The sequence below is a fragment of the Metopolophium dirhodum genome, chromosome 6, assembly GCF_019925205.1.
Source record: "Metopolophium dirhodum isolate CAU chromosome 6, ASM1992520v1, whole genome shotgun sequence".
NCBI classification, from domain to species: Eukaryota; Metazoa; Arthropoda; class Insecta; order Hemiptera; family Aphididae; genus Metopolophium; species Metopolophium dirhodum.
The window spans coordinates 33002652-33021572 of record NC_083565.1 but is presented as its reverse complement, the minus strand read 5'-3'; the positions used below and the strand labels follow the sequence as shown (position 1 = coordinate 33021572).

At 45.1% G+C, this 18921-nt stretch overlaps 1 protein-coding gene across 1 annotated transcript; it reads left to right on the top strand.

Moving 5' to 3' along the window:
• Nucleotides 1–5215: 5215 nt before the first annotated feature.
• On the top strand, nt 5216–6799 carry LOC132946316 (uncharacterized). The gene has a single exon (XM_061016246.1). The coding sequence runs from the start codon at nt 5216–5218 to the stop codon at nt 6797–6799; it is 1584 nt and encodes a 527-aa protein (XP_060872229.1).
• Nucleotides 6800–18921: the final 12122 nt, after the last annotated feature.

Here is an 18921-nt window from a genome sequence, read left to right as displayed (position 1 = left end):
TGTGGTTCGTGTATCAATTGACTGCCACCTCTCCAAACATTCATCCCACCTTGCAGTCATATCCTCCCTCATGGCCTAGATTCCGGCTTCATTGGACCGTTGACTTGCCAGTGTTAAGAACCCCTGATTAGCACATATTTTATTTTTTATATATCTATATATGTTAACAACATATATAGACAATCATAATGCAGAGTGTGTGTCGTAAGACGCTGCTACCGTTGGAACCGCTGAATAAGGGTTTTTTATGTGAGACGGGGCACCGTCACGACAACACACAGGGAGTCAGTCATTCGTAGAATTACGAGTGTTCGATTAACAGTTTGTAGCTATACTTAAGATTTTTACTACCAATTTTAATAAAAAATACATTAATTATTTTAATCTTAAATTGGTGCGTACGTTTATTTTGTGTTGTGCGTAAAATCCATAACATTTTTGGTGGCAGCGGTGGGATCCGTAGATTCCGGTGTTACGCTTAAAGTAAAATTTGTTTTAAGTGTTTAAATAGCTAAGTAAATCGCGCACTGCGTCTATGTACTCAAATACGAGCCGCAGAAAATTCAAACACTCCAGATCAACTCAGACATTCAGACCTTTAACATTCAGACATTCTACAGAACATTCCTGAAAATTACGTAAATAATATTATTATTATTATTATTACCATCGGCGTCAGCAAATTCTTGGGCATGGCATTGGTGCGCCGCCCGAAGCATCAGTCGAACCAGTTCGAGCAATGGTAAGACATCAAAATCGAAATCGATAGTCAAAATCGAAATCGATAGTCACAATCGATATTGTTATCAATATTGATAAGACTTATCAAAATTGATAAGACTATTGATAACATTGTTTACAACAACAATAACAATAACGGAGTAATAATTGAAACCCACTACCTGTAGTGGTCCTCGCGCCAGCAGTTTCGGAGCAAGCGAACGTCCATTCAACAAAAGCTGTCGAAGAGGATTTACGTCGTTTATAATTCTTTTCACTGGCAACACTCAGAGCCAACCCGACTTATCCAGACTCTTTCAACAACACACATTTCCAATGACAACACTCATGGCGGCATCAATACAGTTTGCGGTGTTGTGAGTAACAGAACATTTACTAACATACTAACAATTTAAATTAGTTATTGAAAATTTATTTTTATTTTTTTTATTATTATTATTATTGTCATCAAACCTAGTAGTGATAACATTTAATAATTTATTTTAACTGTTAACAACAGTAGTAGTAGTTTGCATAAATCGTTATTGTGTAACACTTAGTTGATGAGTGATCCGGGAGATACTAATAGTAGGACCCCTACCCCTGAATTGGAAGATAGAGAGGAAACTTTCGAGGACCCTCTCCCTGCTCCACGTCTCAGTCTTCCTGTTAGGTTTGCAAATCCACAAATTCCAGAATCCGAACGACCTGTTGCAGAAATTTCGGGGGATAATCTTTTTATCAACCAGACCAATGAAATCATAGAATTTAACGAGACGTTGTTGCAAAACGTTAACCAAACCTTAGCTGCCGTAGATAGCGTGCTTGTTCATACGAACCATACCTTGCATACAAATATTTTAGATCAGACCGATGACGGATCCCTTCTACAACCAAACAACCTCGAAACAGGAAATTCCCGACAGACCGAAAATCCACTGACAAACACTTCAACACAGAACAACCCACAAGAACTCCTATCACAATCTGGGAAATCCGTGGACACCATCGGACTAGAAGCAGCCTTGAAGTTATTACCATCGACATTCAGTGGGGAAAATCAAGAAGATCTCGAGCTGTTCCTAGAAACATGTGAGTTCGCGATTATGTGTGCCAATGAGAAAGCTAAGCAGCGACTGCTCCAAGGCATTATTATTCGGCTTACGGGAAAGGCCCAGGCCGCAGTAAAATTTCGTTCGATTCAATCCTGAACTGAGCTCAAGGATACCCTAAAAACGTCACTAGAACCCCAGCGAACTACGCCACATTTATATTTAGAATCAAACAGAAAGGAGATGAGGACGTAATGACATATTCATCGCGTATTGAGGCCTTACAGACTCTCATATTAGAACAGGAAACAAACGGAAAATCAGTAGAAGTCGCCACAGCATTGGAGGACAGTTTGATAGCACAGACCATTCAAGTCTTTATAGAAGGATTGGGAAAACTGAAAGACTTCATAAAGGCTTGGAATCCACCAACTCTTGACAAAGCGATTCAAGCTGCAAGAGAAGAAGAAAGGGTGAGAAAATCGCACGACGAGTCCAAGCGTTTCTATGAACCGTCTGCTAAACAAAACAATGGGAAAACACTTACAAAGAAATCTAGTACCCCTTGTTTCCATTGCGGAAAAATGGGACATTGGGCCAGAGACTGCAGGTCTCTCCAAGTGAAGCCAAATAATGGTCAGACATCTCAAAACGCCCAAAAGGCGATCGTTAATACAATTACTTGTCGTTACTGCAAGAAACCAGGTCACACCAAGGAGGAATGCAGGAAACTAAAATACGTAAATTCAAAGCGATCCGCAGAATTTCCAGCTACTACCTCACACAATTCAAAAAACTCTACACAGTCGAGTGCCGACGGCGGGCGCCCGGCAGGAAGCCTGAAAACAGCCGCAATCTCATTCGCAGAAATATCTTAAATAATACGGCTCGCCAGAAAATTGAACAGGATCATGTACAGTTTCAAAGCCCTCAGACCATTCCAGCAAACAGCAAATTTTTAATCGACTCTGGCAGTGACTTAAATTTAATCAAACTCTCATCATTGCGCGATGAAGTAATAGTATACGACCATACCGTGTACGAACTCAAAGGAATAACAGATAATTTTGTGACGACTCTAGGATCCGTCACTATCGAACTCCAAATTGGAAGTGAAAAAAGAAGCGTTGAATTCCAAGTTGTTAAATCTGATTTCCCAGTACCAAATGAAGGAATCTTAGGCAAACCATTTATTATCGGACATGGAACTATAATCAACTACCAGTCAAAGGAATTAATCCTCCCTCCTCTTGTGAATTTAACCATACTACCAAGAACAGAAATTCTCGTTGCCATTCCAGCTCCCAATAAAACTGAGGGTTCAAACATTTTAATTTCAAGCCAAAGCATTACCAATGCCCTCACCTGTGGAAATTGTGTTACCACAGTGAGAAATCATCTTATATACGTTCCCTTTATTAATCCAACAGACAATGAAGTTCAATTACAAATCCCTCAACTAGGGCAACTCGAGCACGAAGATTTCAACGAAGCTAATGTGCACTTATCACAAATTTCGGAAAATACGGAACCTTGTGTTGATGGGACCAGAATATCTCGCTTACATTCAGCCCAATACAACCTGCCATTTAAACTCAGAAGAAAAATCCTCATTGCTTACTGTTTGTGAGGAATACACTGATGTGTTTCAATTGAAAGGGGACAAAATTACCGCAACAACCGCCGTTACTCACGAAATCAAGACTTCTGAAGCCGTTCACCCAATTCATGAAAAACCATACCGACTACCCCAGCGACATCGACAAGAAATAACAGAACAAATGGAGACTTTAGAGCGAGAAGGTGTAATTGCCCCTAGTGACTCTCCATGGAATGCTCCTCTTTTGGTGGTTCCGAAGAAACCGGATGTTAACGGAGTAGTGAAATATCGAGTAAGCGTTGACTTTCGACGACTAAATCAAGTTACAGTGGGAGATGCTTTTCCACTTCCCAATATCACGGACATCTTGGATCAGTTAGGTAAGTCCAAATACTACAGTACACTCGATTTGGCCCAAGGATATCATCAGGTGCCAATGAACCCGGCCGATCGCGAGAAGACAGCCTTCTCTACGGATAAAGGCCATTTCGAATTTTTGCGGATGCCGTTTGGTCTAAAGGGTGCTCCCGGAACATTTCAAAGGATGATGAACAAGGTACTTTCCGGCCTGAATGGGTTAAAAGCGTTCGTATACCTTGATGACATCATTATTTATGCTAAGGACCTCCCAGATCATTCACAAAAACTTACAGAAATTTTGGAAAGGCTCAGACAATTCAATCTAAAACTACAGCCCTTGAAATGTGAATTTTTGAGGAAAGAGGTCACTTATTTAGGACACCAAATTACTGACGAAGGCGTTAAGCCTGACCCGAAATTAGTTGAATGTGTTCAGAATTTTCCAGTACCCCAAAACGTAAAAGGTATCAAATCGTTCTTGGGACTCTCTGGGTATTACAGGTGTTTCATACAAAATTATGGACAGATCGCTAAACCACTAACTTCGTTACTTAAGAGGGATGTGCCATTCAAGTGGAGTGATCTATGTCAACAGTCATTCGAAAAACTGAAAAACCTTCTAATAAATTATCCAATCCTTCAGTATCCAGACTTCACCAGACCCTTCAATCTCACTTGTGATGCTAGCAACTACGCAATTGGTTGTGTACTTTCTCAAGGTCCAATTGGGAAGGACCTACCCATTGCTTATGCATCCAGAACATTAAATAAAGCTGAGATAAACTGTAATACCACTGAAAAGGAATTAGCCAGCATAGTATGGGGAGTTAAAACTTTTCGCCCGTACCTTTTTGGTCAACAGTTTAATATTATAACGGACCATCGAGCATTGGTGTGGCTGTTTAACCTAAAGGATCCCGGTTCACGGCTAACGCGGTGGCGTTTAAAATTGGAAGAACACCAATACACCATTCATTACAAACCTGGCACTAATAACACAAATGCAGATGCTTTAAGTCGGATAAATCAAATCGTCACCAGATCATGAAAGGCCGCAAAGAACTCAAAACATCCAGACAATACAGAACCATTAAAAACTTCAGAACCTCAGAACGATCACAGCTCTCATCAAGCTAGTTCTTCTATAGAAATACAAATCATCGAAAATTATCAGGAATTTCTGCAAGCAGATTCAAGTCTTAAGAAAACCAAACCTGTAAAGGTACACCGGAACCTTCTAAAACAATTTCATGAAAGAACATAACTATGTTTCAGACTCAGCATAATTTCAATAAGCGTCACGGAACCTTCCATCAATGATTCGGACCAAAGAAATCACCACCAAGTATTTAATCTAACGTCATTCAAGAGCCAACAAGGGATCTATTATGAGTCACATGGAGTAGCCAGATTGTCATATGTAAGTTGGGAATTGGTAATCTCCTTGGATGTACAATTACTAATTTCAAAATACCATGTCATCATGGCTCACTATCAAGCAACCACGACCATTTGTGAAAATATGAAGAACAGACTTGGTAATGTGGAAATTGAGGAGATTTGCTCTCTGTCTATACAACAATTTTCTAGAGCAACTTTGCCCTATTTAAACGAGATCGAAGCTGATCACAGAAGTCTTATGTTAGCCATTAATAATGATGATAATAGAGTTCGACGGGGATTGGGGCAGACATTCAGGCATATGGCCAACGTTCTGTATGGTGTATGCTCAAAGATTGATGTTGAATTCATTATAAATCAAATAACAGAACTAAATCGAAGCAAAGTACCTAGCAAAAGCAATATTCCGGAAAAGATCAGATTCTTACAAGCAGAAGTAAATAACTCTACACAACAATTAGAACTTCAACAACAAAAAGTAGAACAAAACCTCCAGTACCTACAAGTACAAACAAATCTTACTATCCAAAACCTTAATAAATTGGCATTCCGAACCAAAGTATTAGAACAATCATTACTATTTGAACTAGTTTTAAACAAGTACGCTTATAAAACCCAGAACCTTATCTCCATAATAAATACAGCATTAGATGGAAAAATTCACACTAGTGTCTTTACTCCACAGCACATTATTAAAGAACTTCTCGAAATTAAGGTAGACTTGCCGATTGGAAATATTTTTCCATTGGAAGTTAATATAGAATCTCTTAATGAAATCCTCCGAATCTCTGAAAAAAACATATTCTTAAAAGACAACTATCTTATCTACGTCATAGAAATCCCACTAATTACCAGTGAGGAATATAGTATATACCACCCTATATCTTTACCCATACCCCACAGTGAACAAACCATTTTCTTAGTCGACCCTGAAATAGATTATTTAGGTGTAAGCAGAGACAACGAAAATTTTATTGCTTTAGATTACGCAAAGTGGGAAGAATGTACAACATTAAAGCCCTATAAAGTTTGTAGAGGTAATCAACATGTACAGCATTGTGCAGAATCAGATGTATGTGTAGTTTCATTATTAGTGAATAATCAATTTAATCCAGACTATTGCAAATTCAAATTCGTTTCATTAAAAGCCCCTATATGGCATCAGTTAGTGCAAACTAATTCATGGATCTATTATACCCAACGGAAAGTAGGTACCATCACTTGCACAAATCCAACAGAAAATTCCAAGATAGAAATTGAGGGCGTAGGTAGAATAACTATACCCCCATTTTGTAAAATTAATCTCAGAAACTCTATATTATTTTCTAATAACAAAGCTAGTAGGGATAGTCATTCAGATATTATACCAGAAAATTCTAAGAATGAACCGTTACACACATTGGCAGATATAGTCAAAACAATTATTCCTCAAAACCTCACTAATAAAATCCTAATTCAAAATTTGAACCAACTGACTAATAAAGCAGTTGAGTTAAATGAACTTTCACATACCCTAGCTGAACCTTCATTAATTTTCAACATTAACATTCACGTTATTGTCATTTATATTATTGTAATACTAACAATATTAACAACTAGTATATTAAGTTTTAGTTTAAGAAAAAATGTCACAAAAATATACAACCCTGAAATACCAGAAGCATGAAAAACCTAATGGTATTCAGGAAGACACACAGTGTAATTTATTTTTCTTACTTTTATTATTTTTTTCCTTTTAATATTTTATTATTTTATTGTCAAACTGAACTGACCCCCAAATAACAGAAAATTCGAAACTTTGCAGAAACTTAAACATTTAAGTGAAACACTGTGGTCATTGGACCCCCGTGTCTCATTAGTCTGGGGGGTGTTAAGAACCCCTGATTAGCACATATTTTATTTTTTATATATCGATAGGTATATGTTAACAACATATATAGACAATCATAATGCAGAGTGTGTGTCGTAAGACGCTGCTACCGTGGGAACCGCTGAATAAGGGTTTTTTTATGTGAGACGGGGCACCGTCACGACAACACACAGGGAGTCAGTCAGTCGTAGAATTACGAGTGTTCGATTAACAGTTTGTAGCTATACTTAAGATTTTTACTACCAATTTTAATAAAAAATACATTAATTATTTTAATCTTAAATTGGTGCGTACGTTTATTTTGTGTTGTGCGTAAAATCCATAACACCAGTAACTGCTTAAACATATTCTGAATCGTTTGATCGGGGGTGCTCGGCTTGGATGTGGATTGACTAGAGATCATCTTTATATTCTCAGTGGTTCCAGTGTCAATAGACGTTGTGACAACAGGAGGCATGTTGGATCCGGACGGGGTTAAAATTTCTGGTTGGAGAATTTGATCGATTAATCAGACTGGTGGCTTGGTGTTTCTTTTCCCGGCACTGTCCATCCACGAACAGGTCAACCAATATAGATGCTACGACTGATGAGATTCAAAAAAAAAAACAGACAACCCACAACGAGACGTTCGAAAGTAACAGAAAACGGTCAACAAATTATATTGATGACAAAAACAATATTAATACGACTGCCAAACAGCGAGAAAAATAAATAAATAAGTATCTAATTGTCTTACGACAAAAGATTAATTAAGAAAAACAATATGTAAATTGAGAATGAGTATCCTAGGACAAATATGTCGATAGCGAAATAAGTTATGAAATTAATCTATCAATGAAAATGATCACCGGTAACGCCGGGACGACACATGAACAACACACTAGTTTGTTTGGTAATAAAATTTTGAAAATCACCGTGGCGCGGGATATATTAGAATATATGTGCATAATTCACATGAATAGTATAATAAAAAAATAATAACTAAAATAACTCAATACTACACGAAGAATGATTAACGAATAATAGTTGTACTCATACAGTACTAGGAGAATACAAAAATAATTATTCGTGTTGAACGACAACAATCAGAGTCGTTAGTACGGAATAATACGAAAAAGCGACAATCGTCGATACTGAAACCACAACTCGGTAACCATTAATAAAATAAAATGGATATAGTGTTAGGCACCACGCCAAGTAATCATTTTACGCTCCTACTAAGTAGGCACAAATACTCCTTACGACCAACCATACGTGCACGGGACGTACAAACGACGGCACCGGTGTGCGACAACCTACATTGTGGGTGACGATAATCACCACGGGCTACAACATATGGCAAACTTATAACTAACCGTCGATGTGTTGGGCCTAACGTGGATCATTAATTTTTTTTTTTTTTACTTCAGTCTACCAACCGGGATTCGACTACGTATAACGTACAAAAAAATCATTGTCGCAAAAATAAAACATTAATAAAAAAACTAAATTGAACGCGCGTGGATCTATACGTGGACGGAAAAATCGTCGTCAGACAGTATATCAGGCGAACAAAACAAAATCTCGACTGATGGGCTATATGAGCATGATCAGGAATAAACTAAATAAATATGCAATACGATAATAATGATGATATACGTAGAACGTTGATACTATCAGAATTTACTAAACAAAATAATATGGGGAACGACCGCACAGCTGTGGTGGAACGATACACACCCAAAAATAGAACATTAATATTATACAGATAGTCAGCGGCGCGGGGTAGACCGATAAATAAAGTGCTACTGGTTATGTAAGTGAAACAGGTAAAATAGGATGAGATATATGTATACAGGGACACGTCGACGTGTACAGATAAGCACTTTGCATTACGCCCCATCTCCGCCGATCAAACTTGCACCATGATGACGAGACACCTCCTGTCGATGGTGGACACCTGGATAGCATTTCTGGAAAATACGCAGACAACAGTTTGCTCTGTACAGGGACCTATCACCTATGATTCACCGGGCCGGTACCTACACTAAACCAAGCATAACCGTTCGGTGGTTCGAGCTTCAGCCATTGTGTGGAGGCAACCTGAATTAAAGCAGCCGTGCAGTTCGACGGCGTATGTGTGATTGTCAGGTATTGCCCGCTCACGAATTATGTTTTGCGTATGGTAATTGTCGTGCGATAGTAGTGGACTGTAATAGGAAAATGGAGAATGGGTGACGGAAAATGAAAGTGAAAAATAATAATGTCGTTGAATTTCTGTATAAAAATTATCAAATAAATATGACGTATATTAACCGTTGCTACAGGGAAAAATACGCTTAATATTATGTTAGTAGTAGGTGGGGGCCGACCACAAGCGATCGCCAATAGAGAGGACAAAAATGACAAATAATAAACTTATAAAAAAAATAATAATTCAATGGTCGAGTGACAAAATAGTACGAGCGTAAACAATAATAATAATAAAAAAAGGTGGATGATAATAAAATGTGATTGCGTAGACGGTACGACCTGATACGGAGTAGCTGGACAATCTGCGTCGGTGGTGAACAGCTGATCTGCGTTCGGTGGTCGACGCGTGCGTGCGTAGGCTGTCGTCGGACGACGGCCAATTATGACTGCGCGTGCGGGTAACAACGGCGGTTACGACACTACGCGTGCGGGCGCCGAAGCGCGTGCGAAAATTTTGAACAAACTGAATCGAGGACGAAATGCATACGACGTGGTTTGACAAATATCCTATATCCAAAATAATACGCGGTCACGGCGAGGGCGTGACGCGGGAAAGTGCGAGGTGCTCGGACGACTTAGTAGGTACACGTACCAGTCGGAACGACCAACCACGTGGCGCGAGAGGCTACGGGTGGCTAAGCGAAGCTTAACGAAGCTGAACGGTTTAGCGAGGTGCTCAACGCTGTTGTAACGATTGAAAACGAACGCGAGCACTATGCTGGTGAGCAAAAACGGCTCGGACGGGCACGGAATCACACAACGGATATTGACAGCGACGGCACACCGGTTCGCACATATACCGAACACACAGAAGACAAAACGAGCGATATGTTTTGTCAAGACGGCTGAGGACCGGCGACTTGTCGACTTGCGACAGCGACTGCGACTGCAAAGTACTGCGTCGGACAAGCATGCGGCGGGGAAGAGACCGCCGGCGGTACACAGATAATGGAACGGTCGCGCGTTGAACATTATCCGCGACGATAACGTTAGGGTAAAGTCCAAACTGGCATACGCACCGAACATCCTCCCCACGTTGGAAGACGCAGGCTTCCAAAACATCCCTGGATCCTTGACGAGAGAGCGTCCAAACTTAAATTAACTTAAAACTAAAATTACATTTATGGAGGAAAATTTTGTGGAAAGACAAGGAACTTATGGATCTTCCGGCAATCTAACCAGTTTGACAACTGGTCTTTTGTAAGTACCATCTTGAGTACGCACGGTAACGACCCGAACTGTTTCGTCCTTGCCAGGATGTACTTCCGTCACACGCCCTAAACGCCACTCGGAAGGGGGCTGACTCGGGGCTTCAACAATGACCATGTCCCCAATGGCTAGGTTCAATTCTTTGTGGAACCACTTCTGGCGGCCTTGCAAGGTGGTCAGATATTCTTTCGCCCATCTTTTCCAAAAAGATTGGTGACACTGACGGATCAACTGCCATCTATTTAGTCGATTGAGGGGAACCTGTAAAACGTCGAGTTCTGGAAGAGCGTGCAATGGTTGCCCGATCAAAAAATGGCCGGGCGTTAACGGAACGAGATCATTTGGATCTGATGAAACCGGTGTAAGTGGGCGTGAATTTAATATTCCTTCGATGCGGGTGACCAATGTTAACATTTTCTCAAATGTTAGAATTTGCGTACCAATGACATGCTTCATGTGATATTTTGAACTCTTGATTGCAGCTTCCCACAGCCCCCCGAAGTGCGGCGCGGCTGGTGGATTGAAGTGCCAAGTGCATGGGAGGTGAGAAATCATTTTCTCTTGTACACTGGTATCCCTAAATATGGACTTAATTTGCCGAGCAGCCCCAACGTAGTTCGTCCCACAGTCAGAGTACAAATGTGCCGGAATTCCACGATGAGCCACGAAGCGGTCTAATGCAGCAAGAAAGGCGTCTGTTGTCAAGTCAGAAACAATTTCCAAATGGACCACCTTTACTGTCATACAGATGAATAGAGCGAGATATGCTTTCAAAGTGCGTGCGTTACGGCGGCGAGAATCCTTAATCACGAATGGCCCTCTGTAATCCATACCCACATGTAGGAAAGGGCGATGTGATTGAACACGGCTTGATGGGATAAACGGTCGAGGGTGATCTGCCTTGTGACGGCTACACGTGACGCAGGAAAATATAAATCGTCGTATGGCATCTCGGCCAGAGATAATCAAGAATTTATGTGACATCATGGATAGGACTAATTTAGGTCCACCATGAAGAAAACTCAAATGATAATGACGTATCAGTAATTTAGTGACATGAGCAGAGTGTGGCAAAAGAATTGGATGTTTTGCATCTTCGGTTAACGCTGAATATCGAAGACGACCTCCAACACGAATAAGTCCGTCATTATCAACAAATGGGGCAAGTTGAGCTAGCGAAGCGGGAGTTATCATCTGCGATGTAGTCAGCTGCTTCCACAAGTCAGAAAAATATACCCTTTGCGTCTCCTTAATGGCAATGATTAAGACGTTGTTCAACTCTGCTCTAGTGAGCGGTCCAGCTAATACAGATCGATGTCTAGATCGAGAACTAAAGCGGAGACAATAAGCCAAAACTCGTTGCATTTTAATCAAAGATGAAAACCGGTGAAAAGGCTCAATAAACGGATGAATTTTAGTGACTTGTAGAACGATCGTGGTATCGGCTTTGGTCTCAGGCAAATTATCTAGGGGCATTGGAGTGAATGTCGACGTTGGCCAGTATTCTTCAGTACGTGTTAAAAATTCTGGTCCGTTCCAATGTAGTGACGACGATGCCATGGTTGCGGGCAGGAGTCCTCGTGACGCCAGGTCGGCAGGGTTTTCATGTGTACGAACGTGACCCCAGTGACACTTAGGAACCAGTGCATGGATCTTTACAACGCGATGTGTGACGAATATCTTAAAATATTTTTGTTCAGACGACAACCACGAAAGGACAATTGTTGAATCCGTCCACGCACGTACTTGAGAGATCTTGATTGATGTTGAGAGAACTTCTTGGATGTGAAACAGTGATTGGGCCAATAACAACGCAGCACATAGTTCTAAACGAGGTATGAATAATGATTCATCTAGCTGAGAATTTTTAATTGGAGCGACCTTTGTCTTGCAAGACACAAAATGAACGGACACATTTCCAGAGGTGTGGACAACACGTAGATAAATAGTAGCGTCTGATCATGATCTGTCGATACATTTTTACGATATCAGCAGTGAAAATATATCGGTGTAGTCAAATACGCAAAAGGATGTCTCTGATGTCTGTCTGGAGCTTTGGTCCTGTATATAGGACGTAATTGAGCGACAAACCAGAAGACGATCTGGCTGAGGCGTCAAAAACTACTCGGAGCTTTGAAATATCACCATCTGCCTTTAGTACTGCATGGTGAGGGATGAAGTATTTTCCAGCTTGCTGCGCAACTTCCATGTGGCCAAGTGTTTGATAGTCGGTCATAAATTTTGCGATAAGCTGTGTATAATTGTGGTTCCTTCATCAGTGTACGTTTTAGATTATAAAAACGTTTAAGGGCCACAGCTCTAGACTCTCCGAGCTCGGCGGCATTAGGACACACGGTCCACGGTAGGTGGTCGTCACAAACATTTGTTCGCACAGCTGATCCTCGGTGGTGGGTGACACTGGCACAGCGGGCTCTTCAACAAACCAAAATCTGCGTAGTAAATTATCAACTGATGGAGTCAAGGTGGCAGTTAGTGAAACAGCTGGCGAAGGTTTGGAATGTGAAATAGCACCACACACCACCCAGCCGAGGAGGGTATCAAACGCCGATGGATAGCCAGAAAAATGAATGATATCGGCGCGTGGACGAACAATATTTGGAAAAATGTCACCACCAAGTAAAATATCTATCGGTGCTGGGACGTCAAAGTTTGGATCAGCAAGCAATAAATGTTCATAATTTTTTCGAATGCATGGTGGTAAATGTAGTGTCGGCATGACGTCGGTTATTGAAGGTAAAATAAAAAGATCACTACAGTGAAAAATATTCTTTGTACTATGGTGTGGAATAAATTGACAATTGGTCACGCCTTTTATTTTTGCAACAGGATTTTGTGCAAGACCAACAATTTCGGTATAACACTTGTGCTTGGTGAGACCTATGCGCGACACACAACTACTGGTGATGGCTGAAATTTGTGAACCACTGTCCAAAAGAACTCTTACAGAATGTAAGACACCACAACTGTCCTTAACACGGACAACTGCTGTCCCAAGTACTACCATAGAGTTCGTTCGTGAAGTTCCAGAAAATTGCACTTGACTGGTAGACGCAGGAGTAGAACCCCCCAAGATTTACATCAAATCGGCAATCGGTGACCAGGAGTACATACTGGGACAGGTGTACACCACCGTCGAGGGTGTCAACTTCATCGTTGATAGGCAAGGGGCCATACACAGGGTAGCACCCCCATCCAAACCTTTCACAAAAGAGGGGTCCAGGAAGAGGACCAACGCCTGCACGGAGCCCGAAACTCCGGATACCGCACCTGACACCACTCCGAAGACCCCACTCACTAGGGATGTACATCACGCCATCGTCCACAGGCTCGGCGAGATGGCCAAAGCTCTGGCTGGCAGTCCCCTAGGTGAAGAAGCGAATCAGCTGCATGGCATCCTTTCCGCAATCAACCAACGCATCTTCTACTCCGGTCCAAACGAATCGACGGCTGGCCTCCCGGTCACTTACGGAGGCGTGAAAACCTGGACCCAAACCAGCAGGACCTCTAGCCCAACCCTAGGCGGGACTACCTCCACCACCGAGCCACTAGCAATCACCCCCGTCACCAGCATCCCGACCACCATGACGGCTGACCAGAAAGTCCCCTGCCCCAAGTGCAACCACATCGAGGTAGATTCATCCATGGAGGTAGACCCCCAGAGCACCTCTATGAAGAAGAAGCAACGTCAAAAGGCACCACGGGCAGCGAAGTCAGGTCACACTGGATCAGAGCCCAACAAGCTCTCCAACACCGCAGCTTCTACCCCCAACGCAGAGGCACCATGGTCGGAAGCTGTAGGAAGAAAATCCCGGAAGTCGGCCAAGGCTTCTGCTCCACCCGCCGACGGGGAAGCCAATTTCCCAGCCCTCCCTCCGACCACGCCGGCGCCCAGGAGACTGCCTCCTCTCCGGAACGCCGCCATAATAGTCAAAGTCCCGTCTGGCTCTACCTACGAAGACACAGTCAAGGCCATCCAAGGGTCAGGCATCAACCCCGACGACTTTGGGGCCACCGTTAACGGGAATTCGGAAGACAAGAGGGGGCGACGTTGTCCTGGACCTGGGGAGGAGCCTCAAGTCCAGGGAAGCGGCCTCGCCTCTCCAAATGGCCCTCTCTGAAAAGCTAATCGGGCTGCAGGCCTCCTTAGCCAAGGCTGGCACGTGCGTTGACATGGAGGTAATCGACGTAGAATCTACCTCCACTCCTGAAGCAGTTCTTGAGGCTGTCAAAAGCGCCATCCTGGCCGCCAGCAAGGGAGACACCGCGATTGAGGCTGCCACCAGCCAGATATCTGTTACCTCCATGGGAGGCTGAAGAACGGGCAACAGGTAGCTAAGGTTAGCGTACCCAGAGTTGCAAAACCTACAGAGGTCACTCGCGTCAGGGTCGGCTGGACCAGCTGCTGATTCAGACTACGTCGTCCTGACGCCACCAGGTGCTATAAATGTCACGGTTTTGGCCATTCCCAAAGCGCCTGCACGGGTCCCGACCTTAGGGACTCCTGTCGCAAATGTGGGGACAAGTCTCACAAGGAAAAGGACTGCACTCGCGACTCCAAATGCGTAGCCTGCGACCGCGCTGGCCTGAATTCGGGCCCCCACAGACCGGGTTCGGCCGCCTGCAGAGCTAGGTGTGCTGCTGAATCCTGGCGCTCCGGCAACCGTCAATATGATTAGCTTCATCCAGGTAAATCTCAACGGGAATTGGGCTGCCCAACAACTCCTGGATCAAACGGTCACTCAAAGGAACGCGGACGTCCTCATTCTGAGCGAACCCTACGCCAGGACTGAAGAAAACGACAGGATGTGCTTCCTGGACCGCAAGGCAGCCGTAGGAACCACCTCCGGCACGGGCTACGTCCACGACGAATGCGGCTCTGGTCAAGGCTTTGCATGGATAAGACTAGGAGACCTTGCTATATTCAGCTGCTACTGGAGACCCGGCACCACTCTGGGCGAGTACGAGACTTTCTTAGGGGACCTCGAAAACGCTGTGAGAGCCAGGGGCGACCACAGGCTTATTATAGGTGGCGACTTCAACGCGTGGAGCGTGGATTGGGGATCGCGCACCAACAACCCGAGAGGCGACCTCCTCACCGACCTAGCAGCCAGCCTCGGCCTGATCTTAGCCAACACCGGTGACACGCCCACGTTCGTCAGAGGGGAGGCCACATCCATTATAGATGTCACATTCTCCAGGGGAGTGGATGTCGCGGATTGGGCTGTCCTAGACGAGGTAAACCTGAGCGACCACGCCTACGTCGCCTTCTCGATCGACCCTCCCACCATCGATGATCATCCCGGCTGGCCTGCAGCGGACCCAGCGCCCACCGCGTCCCCAGGCTGGTCGCTAAAGAAACTCAACCTCGAAGCCTTCCACGCCCACGTCACCTCCAGGCCCCTGTGCACTCCAAGAGACTGCGTAGGAGCCAACGCGGCTCTCCTGGCCGCAGAGGCCCTTGACCAGTACATCTCGGACGCATGTGACGCCTCAATGCCCCGTAGGACTCCCTGCCCTAGGGGCAGAAAGCCTATGTACTGGTGGAACGACAACATCGTTGAACTTAGGTCCACAGCACTGTCTCTACGTAGGGCATACCAGTCCTGTCTGAGGAGACGAGGACCTGACGACTCCCTAGATGCAAGAGCAAACTACGCACAGGCCAGAAGGAACCTTCGGAGGGAAATCAGGAAGTCCAAAGAGCAGGGGTGGAAGGATCTCTGCGCAACGGTTGACACGTGCCCCTGGGGGAAAGGTTACAAGCTGGTCATGAAAAAATTCGGCGATGGTTCTGTCAGACTGGCATCCAAGGGCAGAGAAGATGCGATCTCAAACCACCTATTCCCAGCCGCCCCGATCACCGACTGGGACCTGATGCCCTCCCCTGCAGTTAGGAACATCTTCGAGGCTCTCGACCATGACACTGATGAACCGATCTTTGCCGTGACAGCACCGAAGTTCACCGCTGACGAGTTGCTCAAGGCCACGAAGAAGATGTCATCGGGCAAAGCAGGTGGTCCCTCGGGCATCCCAAACGAAATACTCAAGAGGATTGCACGCATCCGCCCGGCCTCCACTCTGAATATATACAACAAGTGCCTCACCGAACAAACTTTTCCGTCCACCTGGAAGAAGGCCAACCTGGTCTTACTTCACAAGGGTCCGGGCAAACCTGTCGAGGCTCTTTCCAGCTTCCGTCCAATCTGCCTCCTGGACACCCCAGGCAAACTCCTGGAAAGACTCCTGCTGCAAAGACTCGACGCTCACCTGGACTCCCAACTCTCCGGACGTTCACCAAACCAATTTGGATTTCGCAGGGGCATTTCGACCGAAACAGCCGTCGAGGTGGTCACAAAAATTGCAGCCTACGCAGCCACCGGAAACCACAGGCAGAAGGAGCTCTGCGTTTTGGTCACCCTTGATGTGAAAAACGCATTTAACTCACTCCGGTGGCCCGTCATTGATGAAGCTCTCAGGAAAAAGGACACGCCCGAGTACCTCGTCCTCATGATTCGCTCTTGGCTATCGGACAGAGTGCTCCTCGTCGGGGACCAGAGGGCTCCCAGGGCCGTCACGTGCGGCGTGCCCTAGGGCTCTGTCTTGGGCCCTACTCTATGGAACGTCGTATACGACGACCTACTCAACACGGAGGTTCCTCCCGGCGTCCACCTTGTCAGCTTCGCTGACGACCTAACCGTTGTCGGAGTGGCCAGAACGGGCGAGATGTTGGAGAACCTGCTCAATCCAGTCCTCGAGAGGATAGATGGGTGGATGACCGAGCACGGGCTGCAACTCGCGCACCACAAAACTGAAGCAGTTATGCTGACAAACAAGAGGATATACAACACCCCTCGTCTCACCATCGGTGGGTTCCAAATTGCTCTCAGCAAGCACCTGCGCTACCTAGGAGTCATCCTGGACATGCGCCTTTCATTTGGGAAACATGTGGAGACGGTGGCCAAGAAGGCGACTTCCTCAGCGACAGCCCTGGCTAGACTCATGCCAAACATCAGTAGACCATGCCAGTGGAAAAGGAGGCTGCTAATGTCGGTAGTCGAGAGCCAGCTATTATACGCCGCCCCGGTGTGGACCTTTTCTGTGAACGGCACGGCCAAGTTCAGGGCCAACCTGAGGAGGCCACAGAGGAAAGCCGCCTTGAGGGTCATCAGAGGCTACAGGACGGTTTCTGACGAGGCCGCCTTCCTCCTGGCCGGAATGCCTCTGTCGGACCTCATCGCGGCCGAAAGAGGCAGGATCAAGGCGAGACTATCAGAGGATCCGATCCCAGGCGATCCTTCCTTGTCCAGAGCCAAGTTAAAAAAATTGGAGAGAAAGACTACCATCTCGGAGTGGCAGAGGAGATGGACATAATCGGACAAAGCCCACTGGACTCGACGGCTCATCCCTGACATCCGAAGATGGACCAACAAGACCACCCCTGCGATCCCGTGGACATACCACATGACGCAGGCACTCACTGGTCACGGATGCTTCCAGTTTTACCTGCACCGATTCGGCAGGGCACCCAGCCCCTGTTGCATGCACTGCCACAGTCGCTCGGACACAGCCGACCACACCATCTTTCACTGCTAGAACTGGGAAGGTCTACGGAACGATCTCCGCGAACGGCTGGGGCACCCTCCCTCAGCAGATGACGTCGAGGACATCTTATGCGGCCCCGTATTTGAAGAACTCCCAGCGGACCCTCAGGAAAAGGCGATCGCTCTCAATGAAGCTGAAGAGACGTTTAGGATCTTTTACAAAATAGGGGAAGAGATCCTCACTCTCAAAGAGGCAGAGGAAAGGTCCCGACAGGCTGCTGAGGCGGCGGAAGACTAGATCGGATTTCTAGAGCGGCGAGCTTGCCGGCTCGCGAACAGGTCCTCGGAACGAGACGTCCAGGACGACTGGCGAGGCCGGTCCGAGAAGAGATCAAGGAACGAGATGTCCAGGGTGACGGAATGAGATCGACCCGGGAAGACTACAGGAAAACGTATTAAACTTAAATAAACTATGTGAGGTATTAGCAAGGGGCATGTCCCTGCTAATACCATTGCGGCTTCGGCCATGTAATTTTTTTTGTAAGGTATCTCGGACTGGGTACACACATACATACTAGCGATAGCTAAGGAAGGTGTACCCAGTCCTTGCGAGCCGAAACCATATTATATGTAAATTTGATTCAAATAAACGATGCTGCATGGGGGCTAAGTAATGTGAAAACAGTCCGGCCCCCATGTAGTGATGGAAAAAAAAAAAAAAAAAAAAAGGTACACGTACCAGTCGGAACGACCAACCACGTGGCGCGAGGGGCTACGGGCGGCTGAGCGAAGCTTAACGAAGCTGAACGGTTTAGCGAGGTGCTCAACGCTGTTGTAACGATTGAAAACGAACGCGAGCACTATGCTGGTGAGTTTTCGGCTCGGACGGGCACGGAATCACACAACGGATATTGA